The sequence below is a fragment of the Coregonus clupeaformis genome, unplaced genomic scaffold (genome assembly GCF_020615455.1).
Source record: "Coregonus clupeaformis isolate EN_2021a unplaced genomic scaffold, ASM2061545v1 scaf1717, whole genome shotgun sequence".
Taxonomy (NCBI): Eukaryota; Metazoa; Chordata; class Actinopteri; order Salmoniformes; family Salmonidae; genus Coregonus; species Coregonus clupeaformis.
The window spans coordinates 84,258-110,962 of NW_025535171.1; the positions used below are offsets into that span (position 1 = coordinate 84,258).

A 26,705-nucleotide genomic window follows, 5' to 3' on the forward strand; every position below is an offset into this window, starting at 1 on the left:
CTCCTGCTAGAGAAAACACAACCTCTCCCGACAACCGCTCCATGTTACCATACTACCATACTCATAGTGGTACCATACTCAGTGTTACCATACTACCATACTCATAGTGATACCATACTCAGTGTTACCATACTACCATACTCATAGTGGTACCATACTCATAGTGTTACCATACTACCATACTCATAGTGGTACCATACTCATAGTGGTACCATACTCATAGTGGTACCATACTACCATACTCATAGTGGTACCATACTCATAGTGGTACCATACTCACAGTGGTACCATACTACCATACTCATAGTGGTACCATACTCATAGTGATACCATACTCATAGTGGTACCATACTACCATACTCATAGTGGTACCATACTACCATACTCATAGTGATACCATACTACCATACTCATAGTGATACCATACTCATAGTGGTACCATACTACCATACTCATAGTGATACCATACTACCATACTCATAGTGATACCATAATCAGTGTTACCATACTACCATACTCATAGTGATACCATACTCATAGTGATACCATACTCAGTGTTACCATACTACCATACTCATAGTGGTACCATACTCATAGTGGTACCATACTACCATACTCATAGTGGTACCATACTCATAGTGGTACCATACTACCATACTCATAGTGGTACCATACTACCATACTCATAGTGATACCATACTACCATACTCATAGTGATACCATACTCATAGTGGTACCATACTACCATACTCATAGTGATACCATACTACCATACTCATAGTGATACCATAATCAGTGTTACCATACTACCATACTCATAGTGATACCATACTCATAGTGATACCATACTCAGTGTTACCATACTACCATACTCATAGTGGTACCATACTCATAGTGGTACCATACTACCATACTCATAGTGATACCATACTCAGCGTTACCATACTCAGTGGTACCATACTCATAGTGGTACCATACCAGTGGCGGTCAGTGTCGTTTAAGATGAGGGAGGACCATTTTCTTTCTTCATGATCATGGCCTTATTTCTATTACAGCATATTGGATGACTGTCATTCATATTCCATTCACCCAGCTCAATGTAACATGGATAGGTTTAGGCTACTACATGATACTCTAATGTTCCCTGTACCCATCATGAGGTTGTTACAACCTAGTCTATATAAATGAAAGTTTACAACGTAGGTGCACAAAGGTCGAGAGAGAATCTTGAGGTGACAGTGACACATCGACAGACCGTGACGCATTCAGTACCGCCTTGCACCCTCTTGCCTGCATCTAGTTGAATGCGCCAATTTGTAAGTCGCTCTGGATAAGAGCGTCTGCTAAAGAGCGTCTGCTAAATGTAAATGTAATCTAGGGTGTAATCATTAGTTCAACCGCTGCAAACGAGAGTTTTCTATTGGACAAATTCAGGCGTGTTTATCCCTGTTTCTTTCCATTCGCTTTTTTGTTTTTCAACAGAATCGGCGGAATGAACACACCCCTGATCACGCATAAACACAGTTCACTTTCATAGCAGCCACGTTCACGTCTTTCTTGCATCTGTGCGCTCTCCTCCTCTCACCTTTTCCCTTCGTTTGTGGACTTCAATGCACAACACATCAGCTGTATGTGACCAGGTGAAAAAACCTTTCCAAGCCAAACCTTCATATCATAACCGCTACACACAGCCTACATCGTTGTCACCATATTAGCTAACATCAGTCAAAAATAGCTACTAGAACTAACGCGTTAGTAAACCCGCTACAATCATGCAGTACAGTGTACAGTCAGCAAGCAGTTTAGAACTTACACCAGCGGGCCCCGGTGGCAATACATTTGTAAAACCAAAAACTTACCTTGACTTGGAAGAGTTCCAGTGTTGTGTTGAATAGTCATAGCCAGCTAGCTAACATAGCAGCCCTCTGTTTGAGCAGGGCGTTTGAGTAGGCTAAACTAGCTAGCTGCATTTGCTAGCTAAGTAAGTGAAACTGAAAGTGGAAAAAAAAACTCTCTTGCTTCTTCTTCATTTTGGAATAAATTAATTTGTTCAAAACTGTTCAACTATTGTCTTTCTCTCTCTTTGAGTAAACTACTCATCACATTTTCTGCACCGCAGTGCTAGCTAGCTGTAGCTAATGCTTTCAGTACTAGATTAATTATCTGATCCTTTGATTGGGTGGACAACATGTTGCTGCAAGAGCTCTGATAGGTTGGAGGACGTCCTCCGGAAGTTGGCATAATACTGTAAGTCTATGGCAGGGTGTGAGAACCATGAGCCTCTTAAGTTTTTGTATTGATGTCAATGTACCCAGAGGAGGACGGAAGCTAGCTGTCCTCCGGCTACACCATGGTGCTACCCTACAGAGTGCTGCTGAGGCTACTGTAGACCTTCACTGCAAAACGGTGTATTTTAATCAATTATTTGGTGACGTGATTATGTTTAGTAGAGTTTTATCTAAAAAGGATACATTTTGTATTTCTATGAAATTCACTGAGGAGGATGGTCCTCCCCTTCCTCCTCTGAGGAGCCTCCACTGATGTCCACCAATGTTGTTTACATGTTGAAATGTCCTTGTGGTCTGTCTTACATAAGCCTGTACCATACTCATAGTGGTACCATACTCAGTGGTATGGGGGGGGGAAATAAATAAATAAATAAATGTATGCACTCACTAACTGTAAAGTCTCTCTGGATAAGAGCGTCTGCTAAATGACAATCTAATGGTACTATGCTCATAGTGGTACCGTACTCAGTATTACCAAACTAATATTGGTGCTATACTACACTACTTGTAGTGGTACCATACTCCTAGTGGTACCATTCTTCAATGCAGAGGGAGGCTGACACAGAAGACACAGAAGTTACCTAGAGCTGAAGAGCGAGCAGTAGAGCTCAGTAGTTCTCCCCAGTTTAAGACGGTGCCAACAAACCAGGAGCTGCTATTTCTGTTGTTTCGGCTCGCCAGCCTGCCTGCCTGCCAGCCAGCCAGCCAGCCAAGCCTCTACTCCACTCTGATGAGGGAGAAAGAGAGAATGTTTCTGTAGGCACAAGGCCCACATGCCTGAAGCTTTCTCCTTTCTATAAACTTTTTTAAAAAATGAGAGAAGAGATGATCCATGGCAATGTGCCACCTGTCATTTCTTGTCAATGTGTACAGTAGAAAGTTTGTATTTATTTTCTTTATAGAAATAATGTTCTTAGATATAAGATGACCCAGCAAACCGGGAACATTCCCAGAACATTACCGAAGATTCCCATTTAAGTTCTAGTTAGGTTTTTATCTAACATTAGGATGACAACATCCCATAAACATTCAAACAATGTTTTTGATAACAAAATACTTTAAAATAAATGTTTTAAATGAAATATCCTTTGGATATTCTCCTAACGTGCACAAAAATGTTGTGCACAACCTCTGTAATAACCCCCACAGAACATTCCCCAAAAGTTCTCATTTGGTTTCCAGGTAATGTAATAACACTAACGCCAATGTACCGGTAATGTTTTCCCAGCAAACCAAAATGGGTTCTGTGAAAGTTGGCAGAACGTTCGTTAGGTTGCGGCAAATGTTCTCAACACAAACACTGTCCAGTCATGCTGTTGATTTTACAATATTTGTATTAAACATTCGGTGATGTTGCAAGAACGTTCCCAGAATGCATTTTGTCTGTTCTTGTGGTCGTGAGGCCGGTTGGATGTACTGCCAAATTATTTTAAACAACGTTGGAGGCGGCTTATGGTGGAGAAATGAACATTTAAATTATCTGGCAACAGCTCTGGGGAACATTCCTGCAGTCAGCATGCCAATTGCACACTTCCTCAAAACATCTGTGGTGTTGTGTGCACATTTTAGTGGCCTTTCATTGTCCCCAGCACAAGGTGCACCTGTGTAATGATCATGCTGTTTTAATCAGCTTCTTGATATGCCACACCTGTCAGGTGGATGGATTATCTTGTCAAAGGAGAAAAGCTCACTAACAGGGATGTAAAAGCTTTTTGTGCGTATGGAACATTTTTCTGGGATTTATTTTTCCCAGCTCATGATACATTTTATATTTTTGTTCAGTATAAATGGAAGGGATTGTTTTTCATGCGTTGCCCCCATGAAATCAGCAAAAACAAGCGCAGTAACTCAATGCATGTACACACTCCTATTGAATAATATGCATTCACCTGTATTGGGAATAGACCTAGGCTACATCTTGATTTAACCAGTTTATCAATAGATTTACCATTTTGAAATAAATTATTACCATTTATGTTTTGTAGTTAGATCCGGTTAAAAACTAAGTCAAATGTTATTGGATGATTTGTGTAATTGATTAATTAATCTATACATAGCTGTCTCTAAACAATTTATATACAGGTTCAAATGTAATGATATTGAACTCAAAATATGCCCAATGATTGAACAGAGCAGTAGCTGAGTTTATCTGTCTGGATCAAGTGCCATTCTATGACTGGCTAATACGCCTTTTTTTTGTTGCCGTGGCATCGTTTTGGAATCGAGTATCGTGATACTAAATCTGGTATCGGTATCAAAATTCTGGTATCGTGACAGCACTACTAGTCATTTGTTGATTCAACTCATGACATCACAACAAATCCAATTCCTCTACATGAGCCACATCAGTTAGCATCTGAGTTAATATTCTACATTACCATGGAAATGATTGCATCACAATACCAGGAAGCCCTTGCGAGTGTACCCCTGAGTTTACCAGTCAAATTACCAGGGTTAGAGGTTCCCTAGCCTGTTCTATTCATTATATTTCTGTGTGTGCTGCTGCTGCATTGTGGGGGCGTTGCCTAGGCAACTGAAGACTTGTTTGCTAGTTGTCCATGTTACCGCAGAAACGGACTCAACTGTACGAATGCCGGCCATCCCGTCTCCAGTCAGCTGTTCGTTATATTTTTATATAAACCTGATTTCAGTTTGATCACCCAGTGAATTATTAGAATCAGGTGTGCTAGATTAGGGTTGGTGTTAACCTACGGGATGGTAGCTTTCCAGGAACAGGGTTGGAGTAAACGCTCCCTAAAACACTTTAGCGAGCAGGCCTTCCTAATTGACCTGGCCCAGGTATCCTGGATGGATATAGATCTCATTCTGTCAGTAGAGGATGCCTGGTTGTTCTTTAAAAGTAATTTCCTCTCAATCTTAAATAAACATGCCCCATTCAAAAAATACAGAACTAAGAACAGATATAGCCCTGGTTCTCCTCAGACTTGACTGCCCTTGACCAGCACAAAAACATCCTGTGGCGTACTGCATTAGCATCAAATAGCCCCAGCGATATGCAATTTTTCAGGGAAGTTAGGAACCAATATACACAAGCAGTCAGGAAAGCAAAGGCTAACTTTTTCAAACAGAAATGTGCATCCTGTAGCACTAACTCCAAAAAGTTTTGGGACACTGTAAAGTCCATGGAGAATAAGAGCACTTCCTCCCAGCTGCCCACTGCAATGAGGCTAGGAAACACTGTCTCCACTGATAAATCTACAATAATGGAGAATTTCAACAAGCATTTTGCTACGGCTGGCCATGCTTTCCACCTGGCTACCGCTACCCCGGCCACCAACTCTGCACCCTCCGCTGCAACTTGCCCATGCCCCCCCCGCTTCTCCTTCACACAAATTCATACAGCTGATGTTCTGAAAGAGCTGCAAAATCTGGACCCCTACAAATCAGCTGGGCTAGACAATCTGGACCCTTTCTAAAACTAGCCGCTGAAATTGTCGCAACCCCTATTACTAGCCTGTTCAACCTGTCTTTCGTAATGTCTGAGATCCCCAGAGATTGGAAAGCTGCCGCGGTCATCCCCCTCTTCAAAGGGGGTGACACTCTAGATCCAAACTGTTACAGACCTATATCCATCCTCCCCTGCCTTTCGAAAGTATTTGAAAGCCAAGTTAACAAACAGATCACCGACCATTTCGAATCCCACCGTACCTTCTCCGCTACGCAATCCAGTTTCCGAGCTGGTCATGGGTGCACTTCAGCCACGCTCAAGGTCCTAAACGATATTATAACCGCGATCGATAATAGACAGTACTGTGCAGCCGTCTTCATTGACCTGGCCAAGGCTTTCGACACTGTCAACCACCGCATTCTTATTGGCAGACTAAATAGCCTTGGTTTCTCAAATGACTGCCTCGCCTGGTTCACCAACTACTTCTCAGATAGAGTTCAATGTGTCAAATCGGAGGGCCTGTTGTCTGGACCTATGGCAGTCTATATGGGGGGTGCCACAGGGTTCAATTCTTGGGCCGACTCTTTTCTCCGTGTATATCAATGATGTCGCTCTTGCTGCTGGTGACGCTCAGATCCACCTCTACGCAGACACCATTTTGTATACATCTAGCCCTTCATTGGACACTGTGTTAACAAACCTCCAAACGAGCTTCAATGCCATACAACACTCCTTCAGTAGCCTCCAACTGCTCTTAAACACTAGTAAAACTAAATGCATGCTCTTCAATCGAACGCTGCTGGATCATCCTTGAGATGTTTCTACAACTTGATTGGAGTCCACCTGTGGTAAATTCAATTGATTGGACATGATTTGGAAAGGCACACATCTGTCTATATAAGGTCCCACAATTGACAGTGCATGTCAGAGCAAAACCCAAGCCATGAGGTCGACGGAATTGTCCGTAGAGCTCAGAGACAGGATTGTGTCGAGGCACAGATCTGGGGAAGGGTACCAAAACATTTCTGCAGCATTGAAGTTCCCCAAGAACACAGTGGCCTCCATCATTCATAAATGGAAGAAGTCTGGAATCACCAAGACTCTTCCTATAGCTGGCCGCCCGGGCAAACTGAGCAATTGGGGGAGAAGGGCCTTGGTCAGGGAGGTGACCAAGAACCCGATGGTCACTCTGACAGAGTTCCTCTGGGGAGATGGGAGAACCTTCCAGAAGGACAACCATCGCTGCATCTCCACCAATCAGGCCTTTATGGTAGAGTGGCCAGACGGAAGCCTGCTTGGAGTTTGCCAAAAGGCACCTAAAGGACTCTCAGACCATGAGAAACAAGATTCTCTGGTCTGATGAAACCAATATTGAACTCTTTGGCCTGAATGCCAAGCGTCATGTCTGGAGGAAATCTGGTACCATCCCTACGGTGAAGCATGGTGGTGGCAGCATCATGCTGTGGGGATGTTTTTCAGCAGCAGGGACTGGGAGACTAGTCAGGATCGAGGGAAATATGAACGGAGCAAAGTACAGAGAGATCCTTGATGAAAACCTGCTCCAGAGCGCTCAGGACCTCCAACTGGGGCGAAGGTTCACCTTCCTACAGGACAACGACCCTAAGCACACAGCCAAGACAAGGCAGGAGTGGCTTCGGGAAAAGTCTCTAAAATGTCCTTGAGTGGCCCAGCCAGAGCCCGGACTTGAACCCGATCAAACATCTCTGGAGAGACCTGAAAATAGCTGAGCAGCGATGCTCCCCATCCAACCTGACAGAGCTTAAGAGGATCTGCAGAGAAGAATGGGAGAAACTCCCCAAATACAGGTGTGCCAAGCTTGTAGCGTCATATCCAAGAAGACTCGATGCTGTAATCGCTGCCAAAGGTGCTTCAACAAAGTACTGAGTAAAGGGTCTGAATACTTATGTAAATGTAATACTTCATTTTTTTCATTGTCATTTATTGTATGAGCTTGATGAGGGGGAAAAAAACAATTTAATCCTTTTTAGAATAAGGCTGTAACGTAACAAAATGTGGAAAAAATAAAGGAGTCTGAATACTTTCTGAATGCACTGTATGTTCCCCTTCTTTCCCCCTGACTATTTCCATGTTGTGTTGTAGGCTATATGTTCCCCTTCGTTCCTCCTGACTATTTCCATCTTTATTACTGTGTTTCAGAGACCGGCAGCAGGTGGCGTGACGTGGGCATGGGTCTGGCCCGGGGGGGCTGTGGAGCCCTGCATCACCAGAGACCCTCGGTGGAGTCCAGCAGCCTGGAGAACCTGTGGGATGTCCTGCCCTCTGAGGTTCTACCTCACCACTACTACCAGTGCCCAGTCCGCTGGGGGGGCAGAGACGCAGGACAGGGTCCCACCAGCATCACCTCCACCGGACTGGTCCCCATCCCCGCCCCAGGCACCATCACCAGCCTGCTACAGGATCTGAGCCTGGGTGAGGCGTCAGCCGCTGCAGCCTCCTCACCCTCCGCCGCTCCACCCTCCAAGCGCCAGTGCCGCTCCCTCTCCTGCTCAGAGGACCTGGGAGGCTGTCGGTCGGCCTGGAGGCCCCAGGGGTCCCGGGTGTGGACGTCTGTGGCGAAGAGGCGATGCCACAGTGGAGGAAGTGTCCAGAGAGGAGTTGCAACAGGAGGGACACGCTCTCAGCAGCTAGGGTTCCCTGCCATGCAGCGTAGTGCCAGCTTCAGCCTGCCAGCTCGCTCCAACACCCTCTCCCTGGATCTCCCTGGCTTCACCCAGGAGAAATGCCTCCCCTGCCCTTCCTCCTTCAGCGGCCTGGCCCCCACCTCCTACTCCTCCCTGTCCTCAGAGCCCCCCAGGCCCTTCCTCTACCTCTCTCACGGACAGATCTGCCTCCCAGAGATCCAGGGAGGCCCGGCGTCGCCCCTGAGCTCCCCAGACTCCACCCCAGAGATGGAGCGCCGTGCTGGGAAGGGTGGGCTGGCCCGGAGCCGCTCTCAGCCCTGCGTCCTCAACGACAAGAAGATGAGTGTGAAGCGGAGGAGACCAGCTGACTCACACAGACAGAGGCCTTCTCTGGACCTTGCCAAGATGACACAGGTTAGTAGGGGAATAATATAGTGAGAATATTTGCCATTTAGCAGACATTTATCCAAAGCGACATACGAGTGGACCCGGGAATTGAACCCACTATCCTGGTGTTGCAAGAGCCATGCTCTACCAACTAAGCAAGGGGTGGAGTTAGGAACCTGGTTAATGGTTACTAGTCTAGTATTTAGAAGACTAGTTAAAGGGAAAATCATCAATCTGATTTGCTGAAATTAGTATATGGGGCAGGCTGGTTTCATAGGGTGGGTTTACGTCGTTGTAATTCATGACAATTAGCAGGCTTATATAGGACTACTACTGCAAGACATTCAGTACAGCCTTTGTCATCCTACAGCCAGAGGGTCAAAAGGTCAGGCCGTAGCATGATACCTAAAGGATAACGATCAGTGCAGCCGTTCACCCAGCTTGCTTCAAAAAGTATCTGTTAACATGCCGGTCGTTACCACGACAACATCACATGTTCTGGGAGTTCCGTGATCAGCCCAGCCGGCTACTTTTAGTCTGTTTCTAAGAAATCCTAGATGACTCTGTCGTCTGTACTCTCTCAATGGTTTGGTGGCTACATAAGGGTCTGTGTACACATGGAGAGGCTACATAAGGGTCTGTGTACACATGGAGAGGCTACATAAGGGTCTGTGTACACATGGAGAGGCTACATAAGGGTCTGTGTACACATGGAGAGGCTACATAAGGGTATGTGTACACATGGAGAGGCTACATAAGGGTCTGTATACACATGGAGAGGCTACATAAGGGTCTGTATACACATGGAGAGGCTACATAAGGGTCTGTATACACATGGAGAGGCTACATAAGGGTCTGTGTACACACAGAGAGGCTACATAAGGGTCTGTGTACACATGGAGAGGCTACATAAGGGTCTGTGTACACATGGAGAGGCTACATAAGGGTCTGTATACACATGGAGAGGCTACATAAGGGTCTGTATACACATGGAGAGGTGTGCTCCTAATAGATACAAATGTGTAGTTGCTTAGTGAAAAGGTTTCAGGATGTAACCTGTTTTTGCGGCTTTGTCTGCTTAATGCAGTCAGGTGTAGTTATAGTTCAAGAGCCGTCTCAAAGAGGCCCTATTTGGATGGAAATGAATGACTATCTAAAAAACAAACAATTTTTTTAGTTTTCATTCATACTTCACATACTTTGTAATAGCATGTTCTAAAATAGCCATCAACATTATTCTAGAAAACATACTGTTTAGATGGGCGGGAGACGTAGAGGGAGGGAGGGAGACGTAGGGAGGGAGAGGTAGGGAGGGAGGGAGAGGGAGGGAGGGAGGGAGAGGGAGGGAGACGTAGGGAGGGAGAGGGAGGGAGACGTAGGGAGGGAGGGAGGGAGGGAGAGGGAGAGGGAGGGAGACGTAGGGAGGGAGAGGGAGGGAGACGGAGGGAGACGTAGAGAGGGAGGGAGTCGTAGAGAGGGAGACGTAGGGAGGGAGAGGGAGAGAGGGAGAGGGAGGGAGACGAGAGAGGGAGGGAGACGTAGAGAGGGAGGGAGACGTAGGGAGAGGGAGGGAGACGTAGAGAGGGAGAGGGGGGACGTAGGGAGGGAGAGGGAGGGAGGGAGACGTAGGGAGGGAGACTTGGAGAGAGAGGGAGGGAGACGTAGGGAGGGAGAGGGAGGGAGACGTAGGGAGGGAGACGTAGGGAGGGAGAGGGAGACGTAGGGAGGGAGACGTAGGGAGGGAGAGGGAGGGAGACGTAGGGAGGGAGAGGGAGGGAGACGTAGGGAGGGAGAGGGAGGGAGACGTAGGGAGGGAGAGGGAGACGTAGGGAGGGAGACGTAGAGGGAGAGGGAGGGAGGGAGACGGAGAGGGAGGGAGAGGGAGGGAGACATAGAGAGACATAGAGAGACGGAAGGAGACGTAGGGAGAGGGACGTAGGGAGACGTAGAGAAAGGAGATAGAGGGGGAGAACGAGACTGAGGGAGAGAGGACTTTTATCATGTGCTGGACTGCAGACCAAGGAAAATGCCAAGATGCCAAATATTCCATCTCCATGGAAACCAAACTGACTGAGTATGGCTGTTCAGTATGCTGTAAGTTGTGGAGCCCTCTCTCTGCTCTACCCCCGTCCCTGTTTGCTTTAGTAAAATAAATATACTAAACAAAAAACGTGTTTATTTTTTTATCCACAGAAACGTCGGAATTTCCAAAGCCTCAGCTGCCCTGGGATCACTGGGGACACCAGCTATCAATCAACCCAGGGCCCGCCCCCTCAGAGGACCACTGACCAATGTGAGACTGACTTCGCCTCTGCAGGCAATCAGGGATTGGACGATCCAACCGCCAGCTCCAAAGAGGGCGGAGTCATCACTAGTGTCTCTGGGGAGGAGGATCCAGCCACCTCCATCGAGGAGCTGGATTGGCTGAGCTCCGCGGTCTGCGATGACGTGACAGCAGGGGCAGCCACTGGCACCAGGAAGGATGTGTATCAGCTGGGAGGAGATCTGGACATCGATCAGATCGAGAGGAACTGAACCGGGTCGTGTTCACAAGGCACCAAACGGAAGAAAATACTGAAAAATGTTACATTCATATTTTCCCGATTTTAACATGACCGTGAACTATACTTACCACCCTCAGGCGAAAGGGGACTGTGAAAGGGGTGTACAGTAGGTAAACCCTGCTAAGCTAGGCTCCTGCCCTGACTGAACCCTGTGGACTGAAGAGAGACATTGACATGTTAAAGGCCTTGTGGTGAGATGTGTTTAGTCCTCTCACTGTGTTGTGTCCTGTCTCTGCCTGCGTCTGAAATGCCACCCTCGCCCCTTTATAGTGCACTACATTTGACTAGAGCGAAAGGAGTGCACTAGATATGGAATAGGGTGTCGTTGTGGACTCACCCCGTGTTTCAGAGAATAGGATACACTGACGGCGCCGACCCGGTCACGTCTCTGGGAGTGAAGAGTGAAGGAGGGTCTCTGTTGTTGTCTGTATGGGGTATCTTAATGCATTTATCTCTTAGCCTGAATACCTTAACTATAATGATGTGCTGGGTATGAACAGAATACACAGCTGGTTTTGTATTATGATGTACTGGGTATGAACAGAATACACAGCTGGTTTTGTATTATGATGTACTGGGTATGAACAGAATACACAGCTGGTTTTGTATTATGATGTACTGGGTATGAACAGAATACACAGCTGGTTTTGTATTATGATGTACTGGGTATGAACAGAATACACAGCTGGTTTTGTATTATGATGTACTGGGTATGAACAGAATACACAGCTGGTTTTGTATTATGATGTGCTGGGTATGAACAGAATACACAGCTGGTTTTGTATTATGATGTGCTGGGTATGAACAGAATACACAGCTGGTTTTGTATTATGATGTACTGGGTATGAACAGAATACACAGCTGGTTTTGTATTATGATGTGCTGGGTATGAACAGAATACACAGCTGGTTTTGTATTATGATGTGCTGGGTATGAACAGAATACACAGCTGGTTTTGTATTATGATGTGCTGGGTATGAACAGAATACACAGCTGGTTTTGTATTATGATGTGCTGGGTATGAACAGAATACACAGCTGGTTTTGTATTATGATGTGCTGGGTATGAACAGAATACACAGCTGGTTTTGTATTATGATCTGCTGGGTATGAACAGAATACACAGCTGGTTTTGTATTATGATCTGCTGGGTATGAACAGAATACACAGCTGGTTTTGTATTATGATGTACTGGGGATGAACAGAATACACAGCTGGTTTTGTATTATGATGTACTGGGTATGAACAGAATACACAGCTGGTTTTGTATTATGATGTACTGGGTATGAACAGAATACACAGCTGGTTTTGTATTATGATGTACTGGGTATGAACAGAATACACAGCTGGTTTGTATAAATTCTCTGCACTAGGACTAGTGGATGTTGTTGGCCCAATCCCAAATGGACCCCTAGACCCTCTGCACTAGGACTAGTGGATGTTGTTGGCCCAATCCCAAATGGACCCCTAGACCCTCTGCACTAGGACTAGTGGATGTTGTTGGCCCAATCCCAAATGGACCCCTAGACCCTCTGCACTAGGACTAGTGGATGTTGTTGGCCCAATCCCAAATGGACCCCTAGACCCTCTGCACTAGGACTAGTGGATGTTGTTGGCCCAATCCCAAATGGACCCCTAGACCCTCTGCACTAGGACTAGTGGATGTTGTTGGCCCAATCCCAAATGGACCCCTAGACCCTCTGCACTAGGACTAGTGGATGTTGTTGGCCCAATCCCAAATGGACCCCTAGACCCTCTGCACTAGGACTAGTGGATGTTGTTGGCCCAATCCCAAATGGACCCCTAGACCCTCTGCACTAGGACTAGTGGATGTTGTTGGCCCAATCCCAAATGGACCCCTAGACCCTCTGCACTAGGACTAGTGGATGTTGTTGGCCCAATCCCAAATGGACCCCTAGACCCTCTGCACTAGGACTAGTGGATGTTGTTGGCCCAATCCCAAATGGACCCCTAGACCCTCTGCACTAGGACTAGTGGATGTTGTTGGCCCAATCCCAAATGGACCCCCTAGACCCTCTGCACTAGGACTAGTGGATGTTGTTGGCCCAATCCCAAATGGACCCCTAGACCCTCTGCACTAGGACTAGTGGATGTTGTTGGCCCAATCCCAAATGGACCCCTAGACCCTCTGCACTTGTGGGGATGTGAGAAGATTTGACAGGTGCAATCAATCTGGTAATAGCTCCACCCACTGCCCTCTGATAGGCTCCTCTCAGATCTCCACAAGTGTATAGGACGTCGTGTCTAGAGTCCATCTGGGATCGGGCCCTGTTGTTTCTCATGGACGCTTCCTCCCCACAGTACGTTAATAGAGAGACGGTGATGGAGAGGACTTTGAGACCGTCCGTCTGTCTGTAGATTCCTTCCGCTATCTTTTTAATGCGGAAAATTTAATTTCACACACAGCACACCAGACCTGGGTTCAAATACTATTTGAAATCTTTCAAACACTTTTTTTTTTTTTATTATTGTTTGCTTTAGGCCTGCCTGGACTGCAAGATTGGGAGGGGTTTGCAGTGTGGGGCTATTCTCCTGGTTAAATTGCAACAGGCGGCTCCGTCAAGCCAAGTTCAAGTATTTGAAATTATTTCAAATAGTAGGTCTGCAACACACAAACACACACACACACACACACACACACACACACACACATACACACATACACACACACACACACACACACACACACACACACACACACATAAACACACACACACACACAGAGTATATCAATGAACATGTCACACAATAACATTGAAATGAAATCTACTCTGCTCATTCATCTGAGAGAAACTTGGTGATGATGCTATTCAGTGTTATTCTTTATTTTTTAACAATTTGTTAGTACAAAGCTATGTATGTAAAACATGAACATTTCTATACGAATAAACATAGTTGTTTAAATGTTTGTTTTGTAAATCATGTTAATCTACTGTCTTCAGATATACGAATTATACATTTTTATCAAAACATTCAAAAGCCTTATTCGTTGGTGGGGGTATTTGATATTTTTTTTTGGGGGGATGACAGACCAGGATGGGGAGGGATGACAGGGTGGGGGGATGACAGGTCAGGGTGGGGGGATGACAGGGTGGGGGGATGACAGGGTGGGGGGATGACAGGCCAGGGGGGATGACAGGGTGGGGGATGACAGGCCAGGGTGGGGGGATGACAGGCCAGGATGGGGGGATGACAGGGTGGGGGATGACAGGCCAGGGTGGGGGGATGACAGGGTGGGGGATGACAGGCCAGGGTGGGGGGATGACAGGCCAGGGTGGGGGGATGACAGGCCAGGGTGGGGGATGACAGGGTGGGGGGATGACAGGGTGGGGGATGACAGGCCAGGGTGGGGGATGACAGGGTGGGGGATGACAGGCCAGGGTGGGGGGATGACAGGCCAGGGTGGGGGGATGACAGGCCAGGGTGGGGGGGATGACAGGGTGGGGGGGGATGACAGGGTGGGGGGGATGACAGGCCAGGGTGGGGGGATGACAGGCCAGGGTGGGGGGATGACAGGCCAGGGTGGGGGGATGACAGGGTGGGGGATGACAGGGTGGGGGATGACAGGCCAGGGTGGGGGATGACAGGCCAGGGTGGGGGGATGACAGGGTGGGGGGATGACAGGCCAGGGTGGGGGATGACAGGCCAGGGTGGGGGATGACAGGCCAGGGTGGGGGGGATGACAGGGTGGGGGGATGACAGGGTGGGGGGTGACAGGCCAGGGTGGGGGATGACAGGCCAGGGTGGGGGGATGACAGGGTGGGGGGGATGACAGGGTGGGGGGATGACAGGCCAGGGGGGGGGGTGACAGGCCAGGGTGGGGGGATGACAGGCCAGGGTGGGGGGATGACAGGGTGGGGGGGATGACAGGCCAGGGTGGGGGATGACAGGCCAGGGTGGGGGGATGACAGGGTGGGGGGGATGACAGGGTGGGGGATGACAGGCCAGGGTGGGGGGATGACAGGGTGGGGGGGGATGACAGGCCAGGGTGGGGGGATGACAGGCCAGGGTGGGGGGGATGACAGGGTGGGGGGATGACAGGGTGGGGGGATGACAGGCCAGGGTGGGGGGATGACAGGCCAGGGTGGGGGGGATGACAGGCCAGGGTGGGGGGATGACAGGGTGGGGGGATGACAGGGTGGGGGGATGACAGGAGTGGGGGGGATGACAGGCCAGGGTGGGGGGATGACAGGCCAGGGGGGATGACAGGGTGGGGGATGACAGGGTGGGGGGATGACAGGCCAGGGTGGGGGGATGACAGGCCAGGGTGGGGGATGACAGGGTGGGGGGGATGACAGGCCAGGGTGGGGGGGATGACAGGCCAGGGTGGGGGATGACAGCCAGGGTGGGGGGATGACAGGGTGGGGGGATGACAGGCCAGGGTGGGGGGATGACAGGCCAGGGGGGGGGATGACAGGGTGGGGGGATGACAGGCCAGGGTGGGGGGGGATGACAGGCCAGGGTGGGGGGATGACAGGGTGGGGGATGACAGGACAGGGTGGGGGATGACAGGCCAGGGTGGGGGGATGACAGGCCAGGGTGGGGGGGATGACAGGGTGGGGGGGATGACAGGCCAGGGTGGGGGGATGACAGGGTGGGGGGATGACAGGCCAGGGTGGGGGGATGACAGGCCAGGGTGGGGGGATGACAGGCCAGGGTGGGGGGATGACAGGGTGGGGGGATGACAGGGTGGGGGGATGACAGGGTGGGGGATGACAGGCCAGGGTGGGGGGATGACAGGCCAGGGTGGGGGGATGACAGGCCAGGGTGGGGGGATGACAGGCCAGGGTGGGGGGGATGACAGGCCAGGGTGGGGGGGGATGACAGGGTGGGGGGATGACAGGCCAGGGTGGGGGGATGACAGGGTGGGGGGATGACAGGCCAGGGTGGGGGATGACAGGGTGGGGGATGACAGGCCAGGGTGGGGGATGACAGGGTGGGGGATGACAGGCCAGGGTGGGGGGATGACAGGCTAGGGTGGGGGATGACAGGGTGGGGGATGACAGGCCAGGGTGGGGGGATGACAGGCCAGGGTGGGGGGGATGACAGGGTGGGGGATGACAGGGTGGGGGATGACAGGCCAGGGTGGGGGATGACAGGGTGGGGGGATGACAGGGTGGGGGGGATGACAGGCCAGGGTGGGGGATGACAGGGTGGGGGATGACAGGCCAGGGTGGGGGATGACAGGGTGGGGGATGACAGGCCAGGGTGGGGGATGACAGGGTGGGGGGATGACAGGCCAGGATGGGGGGATGACAGGGTGGGGGGATGACAGGCAGGGTGGGGGGATGACAGGCCAGGGTGGGGGGATGACAGGCCAGGGTGGGGGGATGACAGGCCAGGGTGGGGGGATGACAGGCCAGGGTGGGGGGATGACAGGCCAGGGTGGGGGGATGACAGGCCAGGGTGGGGGGATGACAGGACAGGGTGGGGGGATGACAGGCCAGGGTGGGGGGATGACAGGGTGGGAAGTCCTCTTTTCCCTGTTAAACGGCGGGTTGCATGGTGGCAGTTCACCCTAGAGACCTCCCTCCCTCCCTCCTGGGAAACAAAGGGGCTTTTTATCTGAAGAGCAGCAGTGACGTGGGAGGGGAGGGGAGGGGAGGGGAGGAGAGGACAGGGGAGGGGAGGGGAGGGGAGGGGAGGGGAGGGGAGGGGAGGAGAGGACAGGGGAGGGGAGGGGAGGCAGAAGGTTGTAATGTGGGTCATGTGTCAGGACTACTGGTGCTGCTTTTCTCTCTCTAGTCCTGTCTCCCCTCCCTCCCTCCCTCCCTCCCTCCCCACTGGGCTCTCTAGTCCTGTCTCCCCTCCCTCCCTCCCTCCCTCCCTCCCTCCCCACTGGGCTCTCTAGTCCTGTCTCCCCCTCCTTCCCTCCCCTCCCCACTGGGCTCTCTAGTCCTGTCTCCCCTCCCTCCCTCCCTCCCTCCCCACTGGGCTCTCTAGTCCTGTCTCCCCTCCTTCCCTCCCTCCCCACTGGGCTCTCTAGTCCTGTCTCCCCTCCCTCCCTCCCTCCCTCCCCACTGGGCTCTCTAGTCCTGTCTCCCCTCCCTCCCTCCCTCCCTCCCTCCCCCACTGGGCTCTCTAGTCCTGTCTCCCCTCCCTCCCTCCCTCCCTCCCTCCCCACTGGGCTCTCTAGTCCTGTCTCCCCTCCCTCCCTCCCCACTGGGCTCTCTAGTCCTGTCTCCCCTCCCTCCCTCCCTCCCCACTGGGCTCTCTAGTCCTGTCTCCCCTCCCTCCCTCCCTCCCTCCCTCCCCACTGGGCTCTCTAGTCCTGTCTCCCCTCCCTCCCTCCCTCCCTCCCTCCCCACTGGGCTCTCTAGTCCTGTCTCCCCTCCCTCCCTCCCTCCCCACTGGGCTCTCTAGTCCTGTCTCCCCTCCCTCCCTCCCTCCCTCCCTCCCCCACTGGGCTCTCTAGTCCTGTCTCCCCTCCCTCCCTCCCCACTGGGCTCTCTAGTCCTGTCTCCCCTCCCTCCCTCCCTCCCTCCCCACTGGGCTCTCTAGTCCTGTCTCCCTCCCTCCCTCCCTCCCCACTGGGCTCTCTAGTCCTGTCTCCCCTCCCTCCCTCCCTCCCTCCCTCCCCACTGGGCTCTCTAGTCCTGTCTCCCCCCTCCCTCCCTCCCTCCCTCCCCACTGGGCTCTCTAGTCCTGTCTCCCCTCCCTCCCTCCCTCCCTCCCCTCCCCACTGGGCTCTCTAGTCCTGTCTCCCCTCCCTCCCTCCCTCCCTCCCTCCCCACTGGGCTCTCTAGTCCTGTCTCCCCTCCCTCCCTCCCTCCCTCCCTCCCTCCCCACTGGGCTCTCTAGTCCTGTCTCCCCTCCCTCCCTCCCTCCCCACTGGGCTCTCATTTGACGTTGAATCAATGTGGAAAACTGATTGGATTTGGAAAACTGATTGGATTCGATGTAAGGGCATTTGGTCTTATTTTTAACCAAACTTTTAACCAAAATCTAATTACATGGTGAAATGTTTAGTTGGTTTCACGTTGAATTCACGTTAGTTGAGAACTCAACCAAATGTAAATCAAAAGTAGACATTGAACTGACGTCTGTGTCCAGTGGGTCTCTGGTGTGTGTTGTGAGGGGGGGTGTCTCTCTCTGTCTCCTCCATCCTGGTGTGACTGATAGTATGATTCCTGGGTCTCTCTCTGTCTCTCTGTTTCTCCTACCAGCTCTCGATGGCTGACTAAGTGATTCCCGGGTCTCTCTCTGTTTCTCTGTCTCTCCTACCAGCTCTTGATGGCTGACTAAGTGATTCCCGGGTCTCTCTCTGTTTCTCTGTCTCTCCTACCAGCTCTTGATGGCTGACTAAGTGATTCCCGGGTCTCTCTCTGTTTCTCTGTCTCTCCTACCAGCTCTCGATGGCTGACTAAGTGATTCCTGGGTCTCTCTCTGTTTCTCTGTCTCTCCTACCAGCTCTTGATGGCTGACTAAGTGATTCCCGGGTCTCTCTCTGTTTCTCTGTCTCTCCTACCAGCTCTCGATGGATGACTAAGTGATTCCCGGGTCTCTCTCTGTTTCTCTGTCTCTCCTCCCAGCTCTTGATGGCTGACTAAGTGATTCCTGGGTCTCTCTCTGTTTCTCCGTCTCTCCTACCAGCTCTTGATGGCTGACTAAGTGATTCCTGGGTCTCTCTCTGTCTCTCCTCCCAGCTCTCGATGGCTGACTAAGTGATTCCCGGGTCTCTCTCTGTTTCTCTGTCTCTCCTCCCAGCTCTCGATGGCTGACTAAGTGATTCCCGGGTCTCTCTCTGTTTCTCTGTCTCTCCTCCCAGCTCTCGATGGCTGACTAAGTGATTCCCGGGTCTCTCTCTGTTACTCTGTCTCTCCTCCCAGCTCTCGATGGCTGACTAAGTGATTCCCGGGTCTCTCTCTGTTTCTCTGTCTCTCCTCCCAGCTCTCGATGGCTGACTAAGTGATTCCCGGGTCAGTTTTTCTTCACTCCTACAGCTGTGTGTCACCAGCCGTGGCTTTGGGCCTCGTCTCTCCCTGCCTCCAGTCCAGACTTGGTGCCACAACGTCCTTCACTCATCCTTCTCATGAATACATGAGTCTCAGCCTGCGGTGCAGCTGTTAGAACATTTCTCTAATACGCCAAGCAGCTAACTTCACCACCGGTTGACACGCTATACCCCGGGCATGTCACATACAACACAGAATAATGGGAGACTTTAACTAAAAGGGCGTAGGGACGAATGGTATTTCTTTCATGGATTTGATTATGTTATCGCCTGAGAGGAATCTGTCCACTTGCACAGTGAAGTTTTCAAACGTGGCCTTGTCAGAGAGAGAGCTTGGCTGTTCTGTACAATGAGGCTTGTTTTGACTGAGTAAACCTCGTTGGGGTAATGAGTTCAGAAGGAAACCAGTGGACCAAACATGACCTTGGAAACGTGCTGTTCAGAGAGACACACACATCATCCCTGTTCGACCAACAGCCTTTAATCAGCATAGTGACAGAAATGAAAGGAGTCTGTGTTCTGGGGTTAGATAGGACTACAGGAGGGTCTGTTCTGGGGTTAGATAGGACTACAGGAGGGTCTGTTCTGGGGTTAGATAGGACTACAGGAGGGTCTGTTCTGGGGTTAGATAGGACTACAGGAGGGTCTGTTCTGGGGTTAGATAGGACTACAGGAGGGTCTGTTCTGGGGTTAGATAGGACTACAGGAGGGTCTGTTCTGGGGTTAGATAGGACTACAGGAGGGTCTGTTCTGGGGTTAGATAGGACTACAGGAGGGTCTGTTCTGGGGTTAGATAGGACTACAGGAGGGTCTGGGGTTAGATAGGACTACAGGAGGGTCTGTTCTGGGGTTAGATAGGACTACAGGAGGGTCTGTTCTGGGGTTATATAGGACTACAGGAGGTTCTGGGGTTAGATAGGACTACAGGAGGGTCTGTTCTGGGGTTAGATAGGACTACAGGAGGGACTGTTCTGGGGTTAGATAGGACTACAGGAGGGTCTGTTCTGGGGTTAGATAGGACTACAGGAGGGTCTGGGGTTAGATAGGACTACAGGAGGTTCTGGGGTTAGATAGGACTACAGGAGGGTCTGTTCTGGGGTTAGATAGGACTACAGGAGGTTCTGTTCTGGGGTTAGATAGGACTACAGGAGGTTCTGTTCTGGGGTTAGATAGGACTACAGGAGGGTCTGTTCTGGGGTTAGATAGGACTACAGGAGGGTCTGTTCTGGGGTTAGATAGGACTACAGGAGGGTCTGTTCTGGGGTTATATAGGACTACAGGAGGGTCTGTTCTGGGGTTAGATAGGACTACAGGAGGGTCTGGGGTTAGATAGGACTACAGGAGGGGGTGTTGTGTCCTGTGCAGGGCTGGGACCTCTAACCAGCTCGGACATAAACATGTTCATTATATTCTCATGTGCTGTTCTTCCACTTCATTGATCATACACAGCACAATCCTCCTAAATGTAACACATACACACACACACACACACACACGTCACCAGCTTGTTTATGTATCTTACACTCACACACACACACACACACACGTCACCACTAGTCAGCTTGTTTATGTATCTCACACACTCACACACTCCTCCTCAATGTAACACACACACACACGTCACCACTAGTTATGTAAAGTCGTAAACACAGACACAGACACAAAGCACACCACAAACATCAGCATTTGAGGCTGAAAGCATTAAGCCCTGTTTAGTTTCTCTAACTTCCAGAGAGCTGGGCCTAAGTAACACATATAACACGCACACACCACAGGCACACACACACACACACACACACACACCACACACACCACACACACACACACACACACACACCACAGGCACACACACACACACCACAGGACACACACACACACACACACACACACACACCACAGGCGCACACACACACACACACACACACACACACACACACACCACAGGCACACACACACACACACACACACACACACACACACACACACACACACCACAGGCACACACACACACACACCACAGGCACACATTTGAGACTGAAAGCAGCAGGCCCTGGTTGTTGTAAGTTCCACTGAGCTGAGATAAGCCTACTGCGAAGTACTGCCAACTACCTCCAGAGGAAGGTTCTCGTGTGGTTGAAGCTGAGAACCACTCCCTTGGGTCTCCGCTAAGGCCACAGAACATTTCCAGTTGAGTAAATGCAATACTGAGGCTTTTCTTGTGAAACTTTACTCTAGTGTGTGTTGCTTGTTTCCTGGGTTCCCAGGCGTTATGGTGTACACACACATTACATTACCGTGGCCTTGGCTACATTTGACATTTGCATTTAGGTCATTTAGCAGACGCTCTTATCCAGAGCGACTTACAGGAGCAATTAGGGTTAAGTGCCTTGCTCAAGGACACATCGACAGATTTTTCACCTAGTCGGCTCGGGGATTAGAACCAGCGACCTTTCGATTACTGGCACAACGCTCTTAACCACTAAGCTACCTGCCGCCCATAATATGCCATTTAGCAGACGCTTTTATCCAAAGCGACTTACAGTCATGCGTGCATACATTTTTGTGTATGGGTGGTCCCGGGGATCGAACCCACTACCTTGGCGTTACAAGCGCCGTGCTCTACCAGCTGAGCTACAGAGGACCACTACACCTCGGAGGTCTGTCGGATGTTGCCATTATGTAGGTAGCGTAGTAGCTAAGTCATTGAACCGTCGAGATCTTATTAAATTACTAGAGGGGCTATGTCTTAAACCCTCAATGTTCCAGAATGGGGTGAAAATGACAGCCATTTTGGTCAGGGAGGAATCCAAACCAGTCTAATGGAATGAACGGCAGTAGAGGCATTTCCTGATTTATAATTATACAGGAATATAAAAGAAAGGCCTGTGATGTCATAGAATTATAGTCAACCTAAAATATAGTCAATTATAAATATAGTTTTACGGGTTTTATACCAATTTTCTGTATAAATAGCCTCTACAACATAAACTCAGCAAAAAAAGAAACGTCCCTTTTTCAGGACCCTGTCTTTCAAAGATAATTTGTAAAAATCCAAATAACTTCACAGATCTTCATTGTAAAGGGTTTAAACACTGTTTCCCATGCTTGTTCAATGAACCATAAACAATTAATGAACATGCACCTGTGGAACAGTTGTTAAGACACTAACAGCTTACAGACGGTAGGCAATTAAGGTCACAGTTATGAAATGAAAACTTAGGACACTAAAGAGGCCTTTCTACTGACTCTGAAAAACACGAAAAGAAAGATGCCCAGGGTCCCTGCTCATCAGCGTGAACGTGCCTTAGGCATGCTGCAAGGAGGCATGAGGACTGCAGATGTGGCCAGGGCAATAAATTGCAATGTCCGTACTGTGAGACGCCTAAGACAGCGCTACAGGGAGACAGGACGGACAGCTGATCGTCCTCGCAGTGGCAGACCACGTGTAACAACACCTGCACAGGATCGGTACATCCGAACATCACACCTGCGGGACAGGTACAGGATGGCAACAACAACTGCCCGAGTTACACCAGGAACGCACAATCCCTCCATCAGTGCTCAGACTGTCCACAATAGGCTGAGAGAGGCTGGACTGAGGGCTTGTAGGCCTGTTGTAAGGCAGGTCCTCACCAGACATCACCGGCAACAACGTCGCCTATGGGCACAAACCCACCATCGCTGGACCAGACAGGACTGGCAAAAAGTGCTCTTAACTGACAAGTCGCGGTTTTGGTCAAATTCGCGTTTATTGTCGAAGGAATAAGCGTTATACCAAGGCCTGTACTCTGGAGCGGGATCGATTTGGAGGTGGAGGGTCCGTCATGGTCTGGGGCGGTGTGTCACACCATCGGACTAAGCTTGTTGTCATTGCAGTCAATCTCAACGCTGTGCCTTACAGGGAAGACATCCTCCTCCTTCATGTGGTACCCTTCCTGCAGGCTCATCCTGATATGACCCTCCAGCATGACAATGCCACCAGCCATACTGCTCGTTCTGTGCGTGATTTCCTGCAAGACAGGAATGTCAGTGTTCTGCTATGGCCAGCGAAGAGCCCGGATCTCAATCCCATTGAGCACGTCTGGGACCTGTTGGATCGGCGGGTGAGGGCTAGGGCCATTGCCCCCAGAAATGTCTGGGAACTTGCAGGTGCCTTGGTGGAAGAGTGGGGTAACATCTCACAGCAAAAACTGGCAAATCTGGTGCAGTCCGTATGGAGGAGATGCACAGCAGTACTTAATGCAGCTGGTGGCCACACCAGATACTGACTGTTACTTTTGATTTTGACCCCCCTCCTCCTTTGTTCAGGGACACATTATTACATTTCTGTTAGTCACATGTCTGTGGAACTTGTTCAGTTTATGTCTGTTGTTGAATCTTGTTATGTTCATACAAATATTTTCACATGTTAAGTTTGCTGAAAATAAACGCAGTTGACAGTGAGAGGATGTTTCTTTTTTTTGCTGAGTTTATGTAAACAAACCATAGACGTCTCAGATTCTTGGAAAGCTGTGAGGGCTATTATATGATCAGTCAGTACTTGTTGCATTTACAACTTGTCTAAGTTCTATCAACTGATTTCAGCCAGTGTATAGGTGTGGATTGACTGCATTGTTTGAATGGAATGTTGACATATTGGCAGTTAATTTGAAAAAAATACTGAATCATCCTCTCTAAAACTGGCTAGCTAGCTAGCTAGCTAGCTAACAAACATAAGGTGCAAATACATTCATCACGTTCATTGTTTTACACAATCTTATCACAGCACTTGCAAACCATGGCTAACTACCTGACCTTTTATCCCATCATCAGAAGGTTCATGTCCATTCTACTATTCTACACTGAACGAAAATAGAAACACAACATGGTCCAATGTTTCAGGAGCTGAAATGAAATATCCCAGAAATGTTCCATACACACAAAAAGCTTATTTCTCTCAAATGTTGTGCATACATTTGTTTACAGTGAGCATTTCTCCTTTGTAAAGATAATCCATCCACCTGACAGGTGTGGCCTATCAAGAAGCTGATTAAACAGCATGATCATTACAAAGGTGCACCTTGTGCTGGGGACAATAAAAGGCCACTAAAATGTGCAGTTTTGTCACACAACGCAATGCCACAGATGTCTCAAATTTTGAGGGAGCGTGCAATTGGCATGCTGACTGCAGGAATGTCTACCAGAGCTGTTACCAGAGAATTTAATGTTAATTTCTCTACCACGACAAAGTCGTTTTAGAGAATTTGGCAGGATGTCCAACTGGCCTCACAAACGCAGACCACGTGTAACCATGCCAGCCCAGGACCTCCAAATCTGGCTTCTTCACCTGCGGGATCGTCTTAGACCAGCCACCTGCACAGCTGATGAAACTGTGGGTTTGCACAACCAAAGAATTTCTGCACAAACTGTCAGAAACCGTGTCAGGGAGGCTCATCTGCGTGCTCGTCGTCCCCACCAGGGTCTTGACCTGACTGCAAATGCTCACCTTTGATGGCCACTGGCACGCTGGAGAAGTGTTCTCTTCACGGATGAATCCCGGTTTCAACTGTACCGGGCAGATGGCAGACGGCGTGTATGGCGTTGTGTGGGCGAGTGGTTTGCTGATGTCAACGTTGTGAACAGAGTGCCCCATGGTGGTGGTGGGGTTATGGTATGGGCAGTCATAAACTACGGACAATGAACACAAATGCATTTTATCGATGGCAATTTGAATGCACAGAGATACTGTGACGAGATCCTGAGGCCCCATTGTCTTGCCATTCATCACCTCATGTTTCAGCATGATAATGCACGGCCCCATGTTGCAAGGATCTGTACACAATTCCTGGAAACTGAAAATGTCCCAGTTCTTCCATGGCCTGCATACTCACCAGACATGTCACCCATTGAGCATGTTTGGGATGCTCTGGATTCTCAACTTGAATTCACTTAAACTCTAGTCTCTCTCACCACACTCCGCTTCTCTGTGAGAAGAGTGTTCTTCAATTTCCTCCAACGAAGTCTAACGCTGCATCTTAAGACATCAAATCCAGTCTTGTTCTGTTGCAGAGGATCAGCTTTAATTTAATTTAATTTATTGTTATTATTATGTGATTACGTTACGTTATTATTATATTATTACGTTATTTGTGATATTACGATCTTGTCTCATCGCTGCAACTCCCCAACGGGCGCAGGAGGCAAAGGTCGAGTCATGCGACCTCCGAAACATGACCCGCCAAAACCGCGCTTCTTAACACCCGCCCGCTTAACACCGTTCATGTCACGAGTTACAAAGCCAGAACCCAGAAGCAGACCAGGACAAGGTAAGTTGAAACGAAGGTGAGTGTTTATTTACAAATTCAAGAGTGATGCTGAATAATCCAGGAAACAGAGCGGGCGGCGTTGATTAGTTGTTGGGGGTGCAGTGGTTGATCCCGTCATGGCTCGGCAGCCGCCGACCACCAGGCAGAGGTTGGATGAAGGCTCCGGACGAGTGACTGCAGATGGAACAAAACGGAGGTAAGTAAACAACAAACCAACAAGGTGCAAAAACAACAAAACTACCGCTAGAGGCTCTAAGACTGATACTCTGGTAAACCTACTGTTCATGGCTAACGATCCGGCAGGGAATGGATGTTAGGCCAGAGCCTAAGAAGGGTGATGATCAGGACCAGGTGTGCAGATTGCTGATGGGATGCAGGTGCGGAAATCAAGAGAGCTCCCCGGAGCGTTCCAGAACCCTCGGGAAACTGGAGATCACGAGCAGAAAAACTAGTCCACAGACAGGACCCGACTCAGACTGCCGGGATCGTTACAGTACCCCCCCTCCGACCGAACGCCACCGGGCGGACTCCCGGAGCGCCAGGATGGAGGCGGTAGAAGTCACGGATGAGGTCAGCATCTAGGATCTGTCGCCGCGGAATCCAACTCCTCTCTTCAGGACCATACCCCTCCCAGTCCACGAGATACTGGAAACCCCGGCCCCGCCGTCTGGAATCCATGATGCGTCGCACCGTGTAGGCAGGACCACCTCCGATCATCCGAGGAGGAGGAGGAGGAGGCGGAGGAGGCAACAGAGGACTGAGGAAAACAGGCTTGAGGCAGGAGACATGAAAGGTGGGATGGACTCTGAGCGTCCTCGGGAGTTTGAGTCGAACTGCCACCGGATTGATCACCTTCTCCACCACAAACGGACCAATGAACTTCGGTAACAACCTCCTAGACTCAGTCCGTAAAGGAAGATCCCGTGTGGCCAACCAGACCCTATCTCCGATGGTGTAGGTGGGAGCGGGGATCCGGCGACGATTCGCCTGGAGCTGATACCGGTCCGAAACTCTAAGGAGTGCCTTTCTGGCCCGATGCCAGGTCCGGTGGCAACGACGAATATGGGCCTGAACAGAAGGCACTGAGAGCTCCTTCTCCTGAGAAGGGAACAAGG

The 26,705-nt window shown here is 50.0% G+C and overlaps 2 protein-coding genes across 3 annotated transcripts in view; one reads left to right on the top strand and one right to left on the bottom strand.

Annotated features, from left to right (window-relative positions):
* LOC121578313 (protein FAM53B) overlaps positions 1–11,392 on the top strand; it is a 42,355-nt gene extending 30,963 nt beyond the window's left edge. For both annotated transcript variants that reach the window (XM_045218669.1, XM_045218670.1), the window contains exons 3-4: positions 7,876–8,774; positions 10,941–11,392. In XM_045218669.1, the coding sequence (XP_045074604.1) occupies positions 7,876–8,774; positions 10,941–11,282 (1,241 nt within the window). In that variant the 3' untranslated portion in view covers positions 11,283–11,392. The remainder of the gene's footprint in view (positions 1–7,875; positions 8,775–10,940) is intronic.
* Positions 11,393–14,401: 3,009 nt separating this feature from the next.
* On the bottom strand, positions 14,402–16,303 carry LOC123487478 (proline-rich extensin-like protein EPR1; the record flags this gene model as incomplete). The annotated part of the gene is made up of 1 exon (XM_045218673.1): positions 14,402–16,303. A coding segment is annotated over one exon (1,902 nt), but the record flags the coding sequence as incomplete, so codon positions are not given.
* Between the last annotated feature and the right edge of the window lie 10,402 nt (positions 16,304–26,705).